This window comes from Gallus gallus, chromosome 17, assembly GCF_016699485.2.
Source record: "Gallus gallus isolate bGalGal1 chromosome 17, bGalGal1.mat.broiler.GRCg7b, whole genome shotgun sequence".
Taxonomy (NCBI): domain Eukaryota; kingdom Metazoa; phylum Chordata; class Aves; order Galliformes; family Phasianidae; genus Gallus; species Gallus gallus.
Genome location: NC_052548.1, coordinates 6,468,770 through 6,486,788, shown reverse-complemented (window position 1 = coordinate 6,486,788; position 18,019 = coordinate 6,468,770). Strand labels below are relative to the sequence as shown.

General features: G+C 60.5%; 1 protein-coding gene and 1 long non-coding RNA gene across 3 annotated transcripts; one reads left to right on the top strand and one right to left on the bottom strand.

The window, feature by feature from the left end:
* The first annotated feature begins 3,503 nt into the window (after positions 1-3,503).
* Positions 3,504-6,657, top strand: LOC124417282. Its single transcript, XR_006931702.1, has 2 exons — positions 3,504-3,624; positions 4,012-6,657. It is a non-coding gene; the product is annotated as an uncharacterized LOC124417282 (long non-coding RNA).
* NCS1 (neuronal calcium sensor 1) lies at positions 4,606-17,251 on the bottom strand. Of its 2 annotated transcripts, none has more exons than NM_205377.2 (8): positions 17,011-17,251; positions 10,073-10,097; positions 8,489-8,627; positions 8,284-8,362; positions 8,076-8,164; positions 7,906-7,983; positions 7,564-7,680; positions 4,606-7,131 (listed from the first exon to the last, which is right to left on the bottom strand). In NM_205377.2, the coding sequence occupies exons 1-7, from the start codon at positions 17,072-17,074 to the stop codon at positions 7,582-7,584; spliced, it is 573 nt and encodes a 190-aa protein (NP_990708.1). In that variant the 5' UTR covers positions 17,075-17,251; the 3' UTR covers positions 4,606-7,131; positions 7,564-7,581. The 2 variants fall into 2 exon arrangements, with proteins under 2 accessions (NP_990708.1, XP_046757624.1); XM_046901668.1 differs by having other exon boundaries at positions 8,079-8,164.
* Positions 17,252-18,019: the final 768 nt, after the last annotated feature.

Genomic DNA, 18,019 nt, shown 5'->3' with positions numbered 1-18,019 from the left:
GCATAGGAACATAATGCATTTTGAGACACACTTAATGCTGGGTGACCCTCTGCCCTCCCTGCTTGCTCCCCAGCCCAGTGGGCTCCTGCTCCTCCCACCCCCAGACCCACTATCTGTGGGCTGATCACAGCCAAGGCTGCCCTGAGCTGCTTGGGGTGCTGCAACAAACCCAGTGTTTACAAAAGGCTGGTGGGACTCTGTGTCCCCCAGCAGAATGTGTCACCCCCAGCCCTGCTGAGTCAGGAACTGACCCCAGGTGAAGGCACAGGGATATGGGCAGTGAGTTGCACACACTGTGGGGGATGGATTCCCAGCTGGGAAAAGGGTGGTGCAAACACAACACTCCCCAGACAACGCTCCCCCACTGCAACAAGAGAAGAGACAGGAGGTGGCACAACCCCATGGAGCTGGCACCAGCTTCACCCCCTGCAGCCCCATCAGGAGGGAAAGAGTGAGATGGAAACGACGATGATGCCCTGCATGCACTCACCCACATCTGCAGACAGAGCAAATTGGGGTGCCCATGTGCCTGCAGTGAGGTGGGGATGCAAAGCCCCCTCTACCCCCAAGGACAGAGGCACCCACTGACCATGGCAGGTAGCCAGAGGGCACACGCAGCAGTAGCTGCCCACACTGTTCCTGCAGTCATGCTGGCACCACCTCAGTGCCTGGCACTCACGGCAGCGTGCAGGCAAGCAGGAAGAACTGGAGCGCCCCTCCCTTGTGCCATATCTCCCACTGCACTCCCGGAAGCAAACAGAGGTGGCTGAGAAGGGAAATGGCTCTGTGGGGAAGCGGTCCCTGTGCCCTTACAGCCCCTAGAATCACAGAATGGCCTGGGTTGGAAGGGACCTCAAGGATCATGCATCTCCAACCCCCCCCTGCCAGGCAGGGCCACCAACCTCCCCATTTACTAGACCAGTTTGCCCCATCCAACCTGGCCTTGAACACCTCCAGGGATGGGGCACCACAGGATCCCAGCACCTTTGTTTCCATCATTACCTGTGCTTAACCAGGCACCGAGCTGGAAGCAGAGCTCCTCCAATGCTGGGTCAAAGGAAGCCCAGACCTCCCTGGCCTGGATTTGCTGCACCCACAGTGGCTGCATGCCAGGAGAGGGCTCATACTCAATGGTGGCTTTGCAACGGATGCAGGCAAGGAGCCTGTCCTGCAGGAAGCTCTGCAGAGAGCACCCAGTGAGCCATCCCACTCCTGTCTGCATGTGGCACTCACTGAAGCCCTGAGGATGGAATAGGAGGAGGAGGGTCAGGCTCTGAGCACCCCACACTCCCAGCACAGAAGCCGTGGTCCGGCAGGGAGGGCAGACAGCTGCAGTGTGGTCTCACTGATGCTCGAATGTGACGATGGAGTGGGTCTGTGCAGCACGGTGCCGTGTATCAGCAGGGGATGCTGCAAGCGTGAAACCAAAACTGGCATCCGCCAACACCCTTAAGCCCCTGCTCTGCATCAACACACGCATTCCTGGCCCCAGTCCCGGGGTTTTGTTTGTTTCCCCGCCGTGCCTGGCAGCAGAGTGCCAGCAGCCAAATGCCAGCACTGCGTGGAGGGCACCCGGCGCTTCCGCTCAGCCCAGCAGAGCGCTCCCCAAGAGGCAGCGCCTGTGCATTTCACAGTGCCCCTGGCAGGGAGGAATTGAATCATTGGCAGCAAATACAGGAAGCCCTGGGAGAGATGAAGAGATGGGGGGGGGGAAGGTAGGGGGGGTTGCATGCAGCATCTGCTTTGGGAGGGTTCTGCTGGGCTCAGCCAAGGGAGATGAGCAACAGGAGAGATGGGAGGGAGAACAGCGGGTACAAACCAAAGGATTTAAAGCAAATGAGGAAAGGCAACATCCTTCCCAGCAGACACCCACCTCACACTATGAGCATTGCATGGACAACAGCAGAGCCCAGGGCACTGCACGTGACATAGGTGTAAGTGGCAGCATCCCAGGGACCCACGCAGTGCCACCTCCCTGGGCACCATCTATGGGGCAGCTGGTAGGAGTCCTTCAGCCAGATAAGGAAGAGCAGGCAGAGGCCCCAAATACTATTTTTCCCCCAAAAGGAGCATGCAAAAGACTCACTCTGCAGGACCAGGGTGACCATCGTCACTGCTGTGCCCGCCTCATTCTCTGCCATGCAGCAATAAAGCCCCACAACAGCACTCTGATGTCAAAACACTGTTAACCACAAAACCACTGTGGGGTGGCAAAGGATCCTTGAGGATGTTTGGCTTTGCCACAAGCGCTCCCAAAACATACAGCTCAAGGGCTGCTCTCAGTGGCAGAGAGCTGAGTGCCTGCATGGGACCCTGGCAGCCACATTTCTGCTCCGTGTCAGAAAGGAGCCAGCTGAGATAGGAGGTGAGCACTGGGAGGAAGAGCTGCAGCCTCACCTTGGATGATCAGCCTGGTCCTCTCCGTGGCAGTGAGGGCCACACACAGGTAGCTGCCAGCATCCTCTGTGGAGACCCAGAGGAGGTGCAGCTGCCCACTGAGGAGCACACTGAGCCCAGGCCCTACAGGGATGAGCAGAAACAAGAGAGAGGAGAACAGAGCAGCTGTGCTGCTGCACAGGGACTGCTCTGCCTGCAGTTACCCCTTCCAGGAGGATCTCAGGGGACAGCTCTGGGGGCCATCACACACAGCACAGAGCACCTCCACTCTTGCAGGTGCCCTCAGTGCAGCTATACACAGAGCAGTGCCAGGCTGCTCAGACACCAAACCCACACACAGACCACAGGCTCCTGCTCTCCTCCACTGATGTCCACACCATCCTTCTGCCAGGCGACCACTGGTGGAGGCATCCAGCAGCCTCACAGGACAGCACAGCGCTGCTGCTGCCCATCACCATGGCAGGCAGTGGCTTCAAGTGGGGGGGGGAGGTTATGTAAGCAGCATGGAAATGCTGCAGGCAGCACCCAGAAGAGCTCAGCCTCCTGCAGTTCTTTGCCCAGCTCTGGGGCTGCTTTTGGGATGGTCCCTCCTCGCTCTGTCATTACCAAACCCACCCAAGGGCCAACTCAGCTTGGAAGTGCAAAGTGTGACACATGCAAGCAAAACTGGTGGCTGAGCGGTCCCTGCTCTGGTTAGAAATAAGGATGCAAAATGTAACACACTCCAGGAAGGCTGTTGAATGCGTAGCCTGCACTGTTCACCTCCCAGATCTCTGTCTCCTCTGTACCCACGATCTGCAGGACCGAGCTGCAGTCTGCCAGCTCAGTGTAACACAATAGGAAGTACAGCAGAGCAGCAAGGTCCCAACAAGTAAGGATTTGCTCAAATACAACAGGCACAGAAATAAAGAAGCTGCTTACCATCAGAAGGCCTCAGGTATGCAGGGATCTCCAGCAATACACCCTTGCCTCCACTGCCAACCCTTAAATGAGCTCTGGGCAGGGGTGGATCCTGGCTCCAGCCCTTCTGGTCACTCAGAGCATTGCTTACACCTGAGCTGCCCTGGCTTGGCCCTGCCTTCCACCGGGTGCTCAATCACCACTTCAAGCCCTGACTTAGTATTTCAGCTACACCCTGCCTGCCTGGAGACAATGCAGGTGCAGAGCCTGGCATCAGAGGGCTGCACCTGGGAGATCCCAGCCCAGCCAGCAGAGCACAAGGAGGAGGTAAGCTGGCAGCATCCCTTCCATGCCAAGGGCTATAAACTTCTGGCTCCAGCTGGGCCTTGTGTCCATGAGGCTGTGGCTTGCTCAGACACAGATGCAGCTTCAGCCGCCCTGCAGTGCTCGCTGTGCTCCTGCAGGTGATGCTCCCTGCTGTGCTCACACCTCCCTCAGCTCCATCACGTACTGTGCTGGCTCCATGTGGAACCAATAACACGGGCTTCCCAGCCATTCCTGCACACGGCATAGAGCAGAGCTGGCCGAGCATCCCATGCCAGGCGCACGGTCAGCCGAGCCAGGTTGGCCAGACACAGCCCTATTAGGCAGCACTGTTTGCTGCAAAGGTGACCAAAATGTTTCCATTATCGGATGCTGTTCTCATAATTACAGCCGGCTGGAAGATGGTAACTCCTTCCCACGAGGGATATTGGTTTTTGGAAGAAAAAAGCCCTAACACCCAGAAACCTCTGAGAAACAAAACCAGCAGAACCCAAACCATCGGCCCCAGCCAGGATGGTGGGCAAACAGTGCAGTGCCTCCCTGGGATCGCAGGAGCGAGCAGGATGGGGAAGGTCCAGAGGTGAGGATGGGCTCCAGGTGAGGCTGTGACCCACAGCACCCAGGCAGGGGATCAGTTCTACCCACAGCTTCTCCCCATGGCACTCCCAGCCCCTGCAGCACCTGTGTGAACTGGGCTTAACCCCTTCCTCGCTGGGGGTGCTCCCATCCAGCAGCGCCTCCGGGTGCCCACATCCAACCCCATCATTCAGAACCTGTGCCCATCCTCGCCCTGTCCTGGCACAGCAGTAAATCCATTACATATGTACAAACCTATACGCTATCTGAGCTCTGCTCCCAGCCCCACAAGCCAGCAGCAGTGTCCCCATGTCTCCACTTGCTGTCCCTTACAGCCCCCACCCAGGGCACACAGCACGGGATGGTGGCACCCCCCAAAACCCCGCGGCGCATCACAGAGCACTTCGGTACCATCATGAAGCTTTTATTTCCACCGCCACAAAAGTTCCTGGGTTTGTTTCTATTTGTTTGTTTGTCCCGCTCTCAAACGGGTCGGTTTGCTTGGTTTGCTCTTGGATTCATCTCAAGACAAGGCAGCGGGGCATGCAAGCTGAGACACCAGCACAGGAGCACACACAGCTTCACCTCCATGAACGCAGCTCTGCTGCTCCTCAGCCCGGGGTTCCTGCAGCACCGCCTCCCCTGGGAGCATCCCGACCCCAAAAGGAACAGAGGGACCCAGGGAAGGGCGGCTGCAGGGCAGCGACAGCACGTGAACAGAGAACGGAAAGGAAATACGGACACTGCTTTTAATCAGGCAACACTGACAGACAAATGGTGGGAGGGCGCTGCGGTCACCGCTGGGGAAACTGAGGCACGAGGAGGTGAAGGCCGACGTTCCCGAGCGTGAGAAGCTTCTAAGCCATACTTCCATTGGCACCGGGAGCTGTGGGTCTCAGCGCTGCTGCTGGAGGAGATGGGGCCTCTCGGTGCAGCCGAGGCAGGGAGCCCCGTGGGAAGAAATGTGCAACAGGGAAAAAGAAACTCAAAGCCTCCCAGGGGAAAGTGCCAGAGCAAACGTCTGCATCTTTCTGCTGTTACTTCTAATGGGGCACCCATCGTGTCCCAGTGGTGCCATCGGAGCAGTGCCTGGCACCAGGAGGGCACCCGTCCGGCACGTGGGAGGTGGTGGAGTTTGAGGCACTGCAAAGATCTGCCCAACAGAGACGTGTTTTGGCCACAAAGCATCGAGAAAAGAGGGTTTGGGGGGAAGGAGAGAGTGGTGCTTTCTGGGACGCCCGGCACTGAGCTGCTGGGGCAGAACCACCCCAGTCGGACATGATGTCTCTTTGGGGATGGGGAGAAATGTCTCTATAAGGGCGTGTGAAAGCTTCAGGAGGTGTTGGCTTCCCAAAGGTGCCGGATCCCAAATGTCAGCAGGGCAGAGAAAGCATCCGCAGCCCCACAGCTCTCCAGGCCATTGTGACAGTGAGTGTAAGATTCAGCCCCACGGGGACACTGCTGCCATCTTGTGCGTGGTGGGGACACCCCTCAGAACATCCTCCGTGTCCAACCGTCACCTCCTGGGCACATCTCTGCGGCTCAGAGCTGTGTGACCATCACCAACCGCTGCCACCATCAGCGGTGCCCGGGATGGATGAAGGGGATGGGGGTACTGCTGGGCCAGGGGCAGAATGCAGCGGGACAGCGTTGCACACTGCTCCCACATCTCTCCTTCCTCAGCGGTGGATGGAACCAGCAGCGATGGCATCTGATGCCGTGGGGTGTCCCATGCAGGTGGGTGCCCTCCTCCGGCCCTTCGCCTTCCTGCGGGTAGGAGTGTGGGTGCACACCAGCTCAGCAATTGGCTTCCAGCACATCCTCAATGGGAAGCAATGGGGCGGCCCCAACCCATCGCCCCGCACGGCTGCCTCTGCTCCGCCAACGGAGGAAATGCACCTTCCCACCGTTCCCAAAAACACCAAGAAGGGAATCGGCTTGAAAGCAAAACCCAACGCTCGGCTCCACGGCTCCACGAATACTTTTCATGCAGGAAGAAAATGAAAAGACACAAAGGAGAGTGCTCCAGCACCGGCTGCCTCCTCGCCTTGCCCTACGGGGAGAGAGGCTGGAGAAAGGCATGGAACAGAGCGGAGGGATGGGGCTGAGCAACCCTGGTTGGGCAGGAGAGGGGAAAGGGAGAGAGGGAAGGGCAGGAAGGGAGCAGCGGGGAGAGGGAAAGAAGTAAAAGAAGTACAGAGCCCCTTCCAGCACACGGCACACAGCGGGTGGAGGGGGTTTTTGGCTTGGTTATTGCAGGCTCCCGGTGCCCCGCGGGCGTGTGTGGGGACGTGAATGTGACGGATGCCATCAGCGAGGTGTGGGACACACACATGGGAGACGAAACACCGCGGCAGCAAAGGGTTACAGCAAATAAATAAAGGTATCCGACGTCAGCAGACGTGTAAAAAAAAAAAAAAGCCTCACTTCTTTCCACCGAACGGACCAAAAAATGAAAAAGAAAAAAAAGAAAAAGCACAATACTGCCTCACCAAAATAATTAATAATAATAATAATAATAATAATATAATATAATATATATTCCTATAGCCCCTGTGGGCTCCATCCCCAGCTGCGTCCCGGAGAGGCGCATCCGCAGTCCGACCCCATAGCGTAGCAATGAGGAGCAGAGGGGCTGTTGGGGCTTTGCCTTCGGTGCCACTCAGCCCCATCCCCTCAGCCCCCAAGTTTTGGGTGTTCGCTGCCGCTCAGACTGTGGTCTTTCTTTTCTTTTCTTTTTTTTGGGTGATTTTTGTTTTTTGTTGGAAAAAAAGCAGAAGTTGGCAGATGGCACCGGCGATGGTTCGGAGCGCAGAGGGGCGTGAGCTGGCACTGTGCTGCATCCTTGGCTCGTGGGGCATGGAGGAGGGCCGGAGAGGGGCAGGCAAGCATCGCTGCGTGGTCGGATGGCACAGAGAGCGTCTTCCCCGTAAGCTGTGGGAGATGAAGGAGGAAAGGGAAGCCATGTGAGGACTCGCATAAGCCCTCCCCACGCTGCCAGCTGCAGGGTGCATGATAATGAGCTACAACATAAAGGGAACATTTAACATCATGTCACCCCGGAGCATCCCCGTGCCCCGTATCACCAGCTGCCTCCATGCCTGCTCTGCAGCTCCCGCAGCACGGTGCCGCAGGCCCTGCTGCCACTCGGCAGCTTTTATTGTTTTATGGCACTGCAGAGCCTGGGGATGTGCTGCAGGACGGGGACGTGCTGGGAGATACCCACGGGGATGGGGGAAACATCCCCTCCCTGCTGCTCTGGGGGACCGCCCGTGCTCTGATGCTCAGCACAGAGGGAAAAGCAAAGTGGGGATAGCACCGGGTGGGTGGCACGGGCACACCAGACCCCCCCCACGCCAGACTCACCGCCGCTCGGCCCTGGGACTATACGAGCCCGTCGTAGAGGGAGAGGGCTTGCACGATGGAGGGGTCAGCCTTGGAGCCCTCCTGGAACTCCTGCAGCGTCAGCTTCCCGTCTGCGTTCTGCAAAACGTGGCAGTGGTGCTGAGACACAGACCCGGCGCCCCCACGCAGCCCCCCACGCACACAGCAGCCGGCACTGAGCGCCTGGGGCAGCCCTGGGGCCGTAGTGTGGAACTGAGATCCCCGAGGGGCGCTGGAGGGGAAGGAGCAGAGATACAGCGGGAACCCAGAAGTGTCCCCCCAACCCCCAGGGAAACGACCCCCATACGACTGCATTGCCCTCACCTTGTCCATCATGGCAAAAATCCGATCCACCCTCTTCTCCGGTGTGTTTTCCTCCTCGGGAAGCTCCACAGTGTTTCCCTATGGCAGCAGGATGGCACACAGTCACGGGTGGATATGGGGACGGTGTCCCCGGGTGGGGAGGTGCGCTCTGTCCCACCCCCAGCTCTTACCACCATCTGGTAGATGGCATCCACAATGTCCAGCATCTCGTTCCTCGTGATGTAGCCGTCGTTGTCCAAATCGTACAGCTTAAACGCCCCTGCAGAGAGCCACGTGGAGATGTTGGGGTTCCAACCCCATGGCCACGTCCAGACGGTCACTGTGCCCCACGCACCCCACACAGCCACCCCGAAGCAGAGACCCACGGGCAGCACTTACACCTCAGCTTCTCATCCAGCGTCCCCCGGGAGGTGACAGACAGCGCCTGGATGAACTCTGAGAACTCAATCCTTCCATCCTGGAGGGGGGAACAGAGGAGTGAGAGCAACCGGGGAGTGAATGGGACACACGGGGCATCACTGCACCCACTGTGCCCCAACACGGCCCCGTGGCCACGCACCCCGCCCACAACGTGCTGACTTGCCTTGTTCTCATCAAAGACATTGAACACGAAGGTGGCGAATTTGGTTGGGTCACCAAAGGGGAAGAACTGCTTGTAGATCTTCTGGAAGCCGGCAGCATCGAGCTGCCCACTGGGGCAGTCCTTGATAAAGCCCTTGTACCTGGGGAGGGAGCGTTAGGGTTAGGGTTCCTTCAATATTAGGACCCAGAGGGCACCAAGTGGCACCGGTGACATCGAGTGGTCCCCAACCACAGCACCTGCCCAGAATGGGGAACTACTCCATGGCCACATCCATGTTGAGCATTGGCCATGAGGGGACGGGGATGGGGACAGGGGTCGGATGGGGATAGGATGGGGATGGGCATGAAGATGGGAAAGGGGATGGGAATGGTGATGGAGATGAGGATGAGGATGACGAAGCGGTTGAGGACGGGGATGAGGATGGGGACGGAGATGGGAGTGGGATGGAAATGGGAATGAGGACGGGGATGGGATAGAGATGGGCAAAAGGATGGGAAAGGGGATGGGGATGATACTGGGGATGAGGATGAGGTTGAGGATGGAGACGAGGATGAGAATGAGATGGAGATGGGGATGAGAATGAGGATTTTGATGGGGACAGCAATGAGAGCCCAGCACAGCAGCCCCCAGCCAGCACAGCCTGCTGTTCCACACTCACGTGCTGCAGCCACGCCGTAGCAAAAAGTAATCACACGACAGCCCCAGGCACCACAGTGCAGTGCTCTGGGATGGCAGCTTTGCAGCCAGGTAAGCTGAGGCAGCGCAGGGGCTTTTGTGTGTGTGAAAACTCCTCGTGGGAAATGGGGGCACAGCAGGGCTTCTACACCTCCTGGGACAGCACAGCCAAAGGCAGAACCACAGAGCACAGCCACAAGGAGGTGCAACACCTCCAATGCTGACAGGGCGCAGGGAGGGGGTCAGGCAGCTCCGTGAGTCTGAGGACAGCGCGTGGACCTCGCTGGGACCCCGCTGTGTGCAGCAGCATTACACAACCCCTCACCCAGATCTGTCAGCGGGCCGAGGGCCGGGGGAGGAGGGGAAGGGGGTGGCGAGGTGGGAAAGTGAAGTGCCGGTGACATCTTCGTGCTGCTGCAGCTATGAGTCATCGGCAGGGGGGGAGAAGGATGAGAGAACGCGATAAAGAAAGAAAACCTTGACTGGTTTGATAGGGAGATGAAAGGGAAACGGTGGCTTTTTTAGGGCGGCACGTTTGGCAGCTGGAGGGGATGGGGTGAGAGCACGCTGCTGCAAGGCGGCCCTGCCTCCATGCCCCGTCCTGGTGTCCGTGCCCCTCAGACTCTGCCCCCCCTCAGGGCTGCATTGGGGTACACCCTGTGGCACCGTTCGGAGAGCCCCGGCGTCCCCATGGGGGCTGAGCAGGAGGAAAGGCAGAGAGCCACCGCTGCACAGAGCCACAAACAGAGGGAGCGGAGTGCATGCGGGGTGCGGGGAAAGGACTGCCGTGTGCTGCTGTCCTCCCCTCCGAGCTGCATGCACCCCAAGGTCTGCCTGCCCCCGCACTGAGCTCCAAGCAGGAGGGGTCCCCCAGCACCCCCAGCATCTCACCGCCACGCTGCTACTCACCACTGCTGCACCTCCTTCTCTGTAACTGCGAGAAAAGAAAAAGAAAAAAGGGAAAAAAAAAAAAAAAAAAGAAAGGAAAAAAAAGAGGTCAGAATAAATCAAAATAGGAACGGAGTGCTTTCGCAGCGCTGAGCCATGCTCTGCTCACCCCAGGAGTCATATCCAGGCCTGCAAGCACCTCCCTGGGCTCTCCCTGTGCCTGCTGGGACGCCGTGGGCGAAGGGGCCGTTGTGAGCCACTGCCCGAAGCGTGCTGAGCACGTGGGATGGAGCGAGGTGTGGGCATGGCTGGGGCACAGCGTGGGCACAGAGCATCCCATCATAACCCCCGTGGGAGCACGTGAGCAGGGAGCCTGCAGCCAGCGCCCCGACCGCCTCACCTCGCGCATCCAAACAGTAATCACAGAGAAGCAAGAGGGCTGAAACGCGCCGGGATAACGAGGCGGAGCGGGGATGTGTGGATGTGCAAACAGCCGATAAAAATAGAGAGCCCAGCACACCAAGAGACGCCAATTACCTCGCAAGGCAAATAAAAGAAAGAGGGTTTCCATCAGAGAGACCTGCAGCGCGCCTGGCAAAAGGCACAGAGCGGCTGGGGGGTAACGCAGGGGGTCCGGAGAGGGGACAGAGGGGGTGGTGCAGCGTCCCAGCAGTGGGTCAGTTGGGGGCTGCGTGGGCAGCACGGCGATAAGGGCGTGGGGATGCTCAGCACCGGGTTTGGGGCACGGCAGGGCTGCGGCTGTGCCACCCAATTGGATTTTGTGGACATTTTGGGGTCATGGAGGGGACGGCAGGTACCGGCCTGCCAGGTGCTGCTGAAGGCAGCAGGAGGAGGAGGAGGACCTGGTGAAGCTCTCGGCTGTGCTTCCCCCTCTGCGCTATTTTGGTGCCGGGAGCTGCCTTTCAACTCCAGCAGGAAACAATTAAATCGGTGCTTTTTTTAGTACAGGAGAAACGCTGCTAACGAACGACACGCACGGAGTCGGCTCCCTGGCACACACACACACGGGGGGCACCACCAGCACGGGGCACCAACTGGGAGCCCTCGGCATCGTGCAGGGAGGGACCCCCTCGCTCTGAGCTTTACACCCGCAGCGACAGAGCCGGGCACCCCGCTGGGCGCGATGCTCTGCACGGCACCGCCAGAGGACGTGAACACCATCCCTGCCGTGGGATCCGTGGCTGTGCAATGCGGGGACACGCCGTGCTCCTGGTCTGAGCACCCCATCCTCGGCACGTTGGGGTGCTGAGCAGCTCCCTGCACACAGCCCGGCACACGCAGTGTCTGCACGCCGACTGCTGCATTCATTCTCTGCCGCCGGCATCGATCGCGGCGCGATGCTGAGCTGATGCAAATCAATTTGCAGCCATCCAGCACGGGCAGGCTTGACCCCGGGCTCTCAAGGACGAGGGATTACCCGCAGCGCATCCCCGTGGAGCAGCAACCCGCTCTGCGGTGCCCAGAGCACAGCCCTGGGGTGGTGCTCCCCATGGAGCACCGAAAAAGAGCGCACAGAGCAAAGTCTTAATGGATGCCAGGACCCCGCGGGATGAAAGGCACCAAGTAAAGGCTGACCGCTGGGATTCGTGATGAGCCGTAATGCTGGGAGAGGCACTGCCCCAGCGCTGCAGCCGCACTCCTGGAGGTGCAGTGCTCTATGGCAGCTCTGACGCTGCTGCCCCTCCATGGTACCCACGACTCCCTCCCATCTCCACATCCATCACCCCATCCCACCTCCGTACCCAACGGCTCCGTCCCATCTCAGCTCCCACTGTTGGCTCCACCCCATCTCAGCATCCACCGCAGCCCCTCAGCCCCTCCTCTCACCCAGCTGAACCCCCCACCCCTTTGTCCCCCCTCCCCACCACTCCCCACCGCGCACGCAGGGGCTGACAGCGCTGTCACCACCCGCCCTCTGTGTTCCCCCCTCCCTTCCCACCACCCAGCTGCTGCTGCAGCAAGAACAGCTCTGGTTAATCATTGCTCCAGCCATTAATTGGTGTTTGCAGGACTGCGAGGGCAGCGGGGACGCACCATACCCATACGGTGGGACCAGGGCAGGAATGGGGACAGAGCACTGCAGGGACGCAGGAGAAGGTGCAGCGATCCAGACCCCCACACTTTACAGATCCCTCCTCTCCCCTACTGCTGCTCCCCAAGCCCACTGGGGTCAGCGCTGCCAGAGCAGGAAAGCAGAGTTAATTATTTCCAGCCACAGGCGGCACTCAGCTTCCAGATCACCAGCAGGCTGCCTTCACCTCCGCTGGATGCTCAGCGCAGCACCCAGACTGCACGCCGAGCGCTGCTGCACGCATGCAGCACGTGTGCACGTGTGAGCAAAGCGGGAGCTCCCACACACACGCTGGGGCACTCACAGTTGCACTAACGGAGCTGGGCGGGCTCTCGTGCAAAAGCCAACTGGGGGACGGACTGCACGTGGGGCACGGGGCACTCACACACAGAGCATGCGGGTGAGGCCACGCCGACTCGATGGGTGCTCCTGCACGATGCTATTGGTGCTCGTGCACTTATTGGGCGCTCGTGCATGGACTTATTGAGCCCCCAGGAGTAAATGAGTGTGATTACCAGATCACACACTCGTGCACACACCAATCGGGCGCTCAGGTGAGCGGCTCAGGTGCTCATGCAGAAGTGAATGGGAACCGGGGGCAGCGGTAACCACAAATGAGCCCAATGGGCAGAATGCGACCGGGCGCTCGGACGTGCATTAATTGCGCACTGCCGTGTGTGCTAATTGGGCTCTCATGCGTGAACCCATCGGGTGCTGATGCGTATCTCTCCGGGGTGCTCATGCATGAACGGATTGGGCTCCGATGCGCACAGCAACACGGCGCTGCAGCGCACAGCCTGCAGTTTGTGCCCAACACTCCACCCCTCCGCGCGGTGAGACACGTCGTTAAGAACTGTCTGAGGGTAAATCTGTTATGAACTCCACTTCCAACACCATCGCGGTGTTCGTGCGCGTTGGTGACGCAGCAGGAGGTGACACCGGTGGGGATCCCTCCCTGTCCCTGGATCTGCATTTCCTGCCATGCGTGGAGCTGGGGGGGGTCGCAGCAGAGCCCCCCCAGCTCAAGCACAGCCTCCGGCCCTACAGATGGGGCTATGGGGTCAGCCCCACGGCCTGTAGGCTTGTGCCTGGGGACTTCGCAGAGCTCCATTTGGTGACGGCAGTCCTTCCATCTGCCCCACGTCTGCGCTTTGGAAATGTGGGTTGCTCGGCCCCGATGGCTCGCGTTCATTACAATTCTGGATTAAATATGTAACCAATGGCCTGGTTACACATTGCAGAGCTCGCTGCCTTCCTGCCCCCTGGGCACAGGCTTGGCCCAGGGATCAGGCTGCTCTGGAAACCCTCTCCCCTGAGGTGCAGGGGAAGGGGCTGCGGGTCCTCATGGAGCAGTCAGCCCCACTGACACATCCATGGCTGTCCCAGAAAGAGGGACTTGTGCTAATCCAAATCCTGTGTACCCCTATTTCCACCCCACTCACCCCAGCAGCACCCAGTCCCAGTGGGCGCCCATCCCACAGCATCCCACCGCCAAAGGCTCGACACGTGTCGGAAGGTGCACCACCACATCCCACAGCCAAAAGCTGCCTGGAGACACCCCCATCCCAAGCCCTGGCAGCTCTGGGGCCGGGCTCCTCCTCTCCCCCAGGAGGCATATTGCAGGCACTGGGATGCTTGGGGACAGTGGGGGCACAGCGCCGTCATCAGCGCCATTCGCTGCCGCCGAGGTGGGAAGTGCAGAGGGAACTGTGTGTGCCTGGCACTGCTCACAGCAGCTGCCATTGGGATCTGCTGGCTGCGGGCTGAGCGGGGCCACGGCACGGATGGGAAAACCAACACGCAGTTAAAATCCTTTTTAGACCCTATGAAATAGTTAAGGGGCCGATGTAAGGCTTTGGAAATTGGATCTGGGGCCAAAGCAGCAGAGGAAGGGCTGAGGATGGTCCTCATGTGTGGGGATGAATGAACGGCGCTCCCATCAGCTCCATCCCCAGCACAGGGAGCCCACGGCACCATGCACTGAGGAGCCATGGGGGGCTCCCGGGGGGCTGTGTGGGATACGGGCTGCACCCCCGGCTCCAAAGAGGGCAGGGAGGCACAACACGAGCACGCGAGCATCGCCCTGAGCACAGAAGGAGCGCATCGCGTCCCTCCCCGGAGCAGCCGCTTCCTTTGATGCTGTCGCAGCCTCTTGTTTCACAGCCTTAATTATAACAGCAGCAGCAAAGGTCAGCGCAGTGGTTAAGCAGATCCATTAACGTGTCGGGGGATCTGTGAAACGTGATGCTCCCAATGCCATCGCAGCGGGGCCTGACGTGTCACCAGCCACGGTCCCCCCATGGACACGGGGCTGGGGATGGGGCTGACACCCCAACCCTCGGCAGGGCAGGGCCAGGGCAGTGAGGAGCTCTGCCCGAAAACTGGAGGATTTTCCCTCTTTTCCCACAGAATTCAGCCAGCCGCTGCGCACCCCGTAACTCCAAATCGATCTGTTTGTAGGTTGCTCTGAATCTAATGCCCATTAATTCAAGGCATTACTGGCACGCAGCGGAGCCAATTTTGCGGCTCGTTGTAGAGGAGCAGAAAGTGCCCATGCAGGAATGAGCTGAAAGCCCACTGAACAGAGAGCAGTGAGTGGGACACGGTTGGGGTTATGGTCCCTGGGACCCCAACACAAGTGCTGCAGTCCCATGGCAGCAACCGCAATTGCACACAAGTGCTTTGCACCAGAGAACCATTAAGGCTGGGGAAGACCTCTAAGATCGCTGAGTCCAACCCCAACTCATCCCACCACGTCCCTCAGTGCCACATCTCCATGGGTCTGGAACACCTCCAGGACGGTGATCCCACCACTCCATGGGCAGCTGTGCCACTGCAGCACTGCTCTTTCAGAGGAGAAATGTTCCTCCACTGGCACAACCTAAGGCCATCATCTCTCATCCACTCGCATTCAGGACTTGGACACAACCGCATCCCAAGACCTTCACAGCTGAACCTTTTGACCTCGGCCACACAAATCCAATTCCCAACATTCCCAACATTCCCAAATCCCATTCCCAACCCAACCATGCACCCACATCCCTGCCAGGACGGCGGCTCCCAGATCCCCACCAACACTCCTCGGGACATTCAGTGCAGCACCCAACACGCCGTGAGCCACCGCCATGACGATAAAGCACTTGAAGAGCTTTAGGATGAAAGGCTCTGTGGAAGCACAAAGAATTACATAATTTATTATTCATTATTATTCGGCGCTGGCTCCTCCCATGGATGGGACCTGGGCTGCCAGGAGGGCTGAGCCCTCTCCGGTTCCCCCCATAGCACTGTGCTATGGGCACCTGGAGATGGGTCAGCACTGCTCAGGCAAACAGAAAATGATGCAACAGAAGGAAATCCCAGTGGGGAAGAAATCCCGACTACACTGCAGTCACATCTCCCAACATCGTGGGCGCATCCCTGGGACAAAAGCATTTCCCCACCATCAGCTCCATGCCAACACCTGTCCAGGGGCAGAAGCACTCAGCAAAAGTCATTCAGTCCAGACATGAGCAATGGAATGAGCTCAACACACTGAGCCCGGCATTGGGGACAGCTGCGGCTGATGGGCACCGTGCACTGCTGGGGGTGTTGGGACGCTGTGTGAAGCACAGCCATGTGCTGTCCTGCTTGGGGACGCATGCAGTGCGCCTCGGAGGAGGCACAGAGCGGACAGGCACAACCCCACCTGGGAGCAACGAGGACAGGTGGCTTTTGGGGAGGTGTGTGGGAAGGGGAGGGCACCCAGGAGGTGCAGAAAGTTGGGAACAGAGCCACGAGGCCACAACCCTGTGCCGGCCTCGTCCAGCAGAGGGGACGTGCATTCACTACAGCGGGTGCCAGCAGGACTTGCAGCCCGTGTGCCCTTCGGGGCAGCACCTTCCCGGCACGGACACGAGTGGTGCAAAACGCCCAACGCAGCACCGCCGCCCTCAGAGCTGAGCCGAGCTCCGGGGCTGTGCCCCCACGCCTGCCCCCCTCCCTCTGCACAGTGACAGGAGGCAGCCCCGAGCGCGGGGGTGTGCAATGCACCAGCGATGCCTCCTCTCCGTATGGGAGAACTCGCTGCATCCCCATCTATTGCCTTTTTGGGTAAGCGCTGCCGTGGGACTGCAGCAATGACAGCGGGAACGCTCGCGGGTCTGGCGGGGCACGGAGCCGTTCTCCGCTTAAAGCAAAGGGGGGTGAGCGGGGAGGGGAATTCGGAGCACCGGAGCCTTTGTTTCCTTGGCGCATCCTTCAGAACGGAGCAAAATAAAGGCGGTTTTGCTCGAAGCGGATCGGGCATCGGCAGCGGGAGCGGGGCTATAGCGGGGGATCCGAGGGGAAAGGCGCCGGCTCGGGAGCAGGACGTGAAAGCAGCCACCCGGAGCGCGGGGCTCCGCTTCGGAGCGGAACGACAAAGGAACCGCCGAGAAACGCACCGAACTTCGGGAGCCGCGGGGGCAGCGCCGCCCGAGGGCGTTCGGGGCTGCGGAGCGGGGCCGGGGGGGGGGGGGGGGGGGTCGGGGCACGGCGGCGGGGGGGGGAGCAGGATGCGGCCCCGGTCCCGGATGCTGAGCAATAGGCCGCGGAGCGCAGCGTTTGCGGGAGAGCCCCGCGCTGCCCTGCCTGCCTGCGCGCCCCTCTCCATGTTTTCTCCCTCCTCCTTCCCGGCTCAGCGCGGAATTCTCGCAACAAAGCCGGGGCTGAGTCTGCGCGCTGCGGGAGGGGCCGTCCCCGCCGCGGTACCCGCAACCCCGCGAGCATCCGCGGGGCGCAACCGCCGCTCCCCCCATATTCCCCCCTCCAACCCCAAATCCGGGGCCGCGCTGCTCCCCTCTTCCCCCCCCCCCCTTCACGCCGCGGTCAGGCCCCGCTATGCACTCACAGTACGTTTTCCTGGTCAGCTCCTCCACAACTTCAGGCTTCAACTTGCTGTTGGATTTCCCCATGGCGATGCGGAACGGGCTCAGCGCGGGGGCATGGAGGGCTGCGGGGCCGGGAGCGGGGCACGGAGGGCCCTACATCCCGGGGAGGAGCGGAGCGGTGCGCTCTTTGTTGCCGGGCTTCGGGGCTGCGGAGCTGCGGGGCCGCTCTGCGCCTCCGCGCGGCCGCTCCCGCCCCTCTCCGCGCTCCCTCCGCGCTCCCTCCCCGCCCTCCGCGGGTTGGGGTGCGGGGGGGGGGCCCGCCGCGCTCGGCCCGCCGCCGCCGGAGCTCAATGGGAGGGAGGGAGGAGGGAGCGGGCTCTTGTAGGGCGGAGACGGGAGGGGGGATGCTCGCCCAGGGCCGGAGGATGCGGAGGGAGAGAGGCGGCGGTGTGAGCGCAGAGGGGGGTGCGGGGTGGGAGTGACCTTGGGGGGACGCACCCGGATGCAGAAGGGCCCCCCCCGGTGCCGGCTCCCCGCTCTCACGCCGGGATCCCCGCTCCGAGCCCGCCTTCATTCATCGCGCGCACCCGGCCGGCGGGGGGGCCGTGGCACAAAAAGCCAAGCTGTTTTCCCCACCTCAAAACCAGGCAGGGCGGGATGCCCCCGCCGCAGCTCCCCGCGTGTGCACGCACTGCCGTGAGCCGCGCCGATGCACACGATAAACGCGGCTCCCTTCCCGCCCGTGTTGCAACGCAGGCCCCGCAGGAGCTGCCCGGGCACGCCGGGCTCCTGTAGCAACAGCCGGGAGGAACAAACGACGGATCCGGGCTTGGATACGGCAAAAGCCGTCCGCAGGGCTGCAGGCAGCGCAGCGCCCGGGTGGCTTTTTGGGACAAAGACCCTCCTGCCACCCACGCGCGGGCCACAGCGTTGTTAGCTCGGTGGCCAAAGCGTGCTGCAAAAGGCCCCGTGCATCCCCTTCCTCCCAGCAAAACGCCCATCTTTGCAACGCTCTCCTTTCGGCTGCGT

Excerpts from the sequence above, each read along its gene's own strand:
- NCS1 (NM_205377.2), bottom strand. The coding sequence starts at position 17,074 with ATGGGGAAATCCAACAGCAAGTTGAAGCCTGAAGTTGTGGAGGAGCTG. Across the intron at positions 10,098-17,010 it reads GCTGACCAGGAAAACGTACT|TTACAGAGAAGGAGGTGCAG; the intron begins GTGAGTGCATAG and ends CTTTTCTCGCAG. Across the intron at positions 7,984-8,075 it reads ATGCCATCTACCAGATGGTG|GGAAACACTGTGGAGCTTCC; the intron begins GTAAGAGCTGGG and ends CTGCTGCCATAG.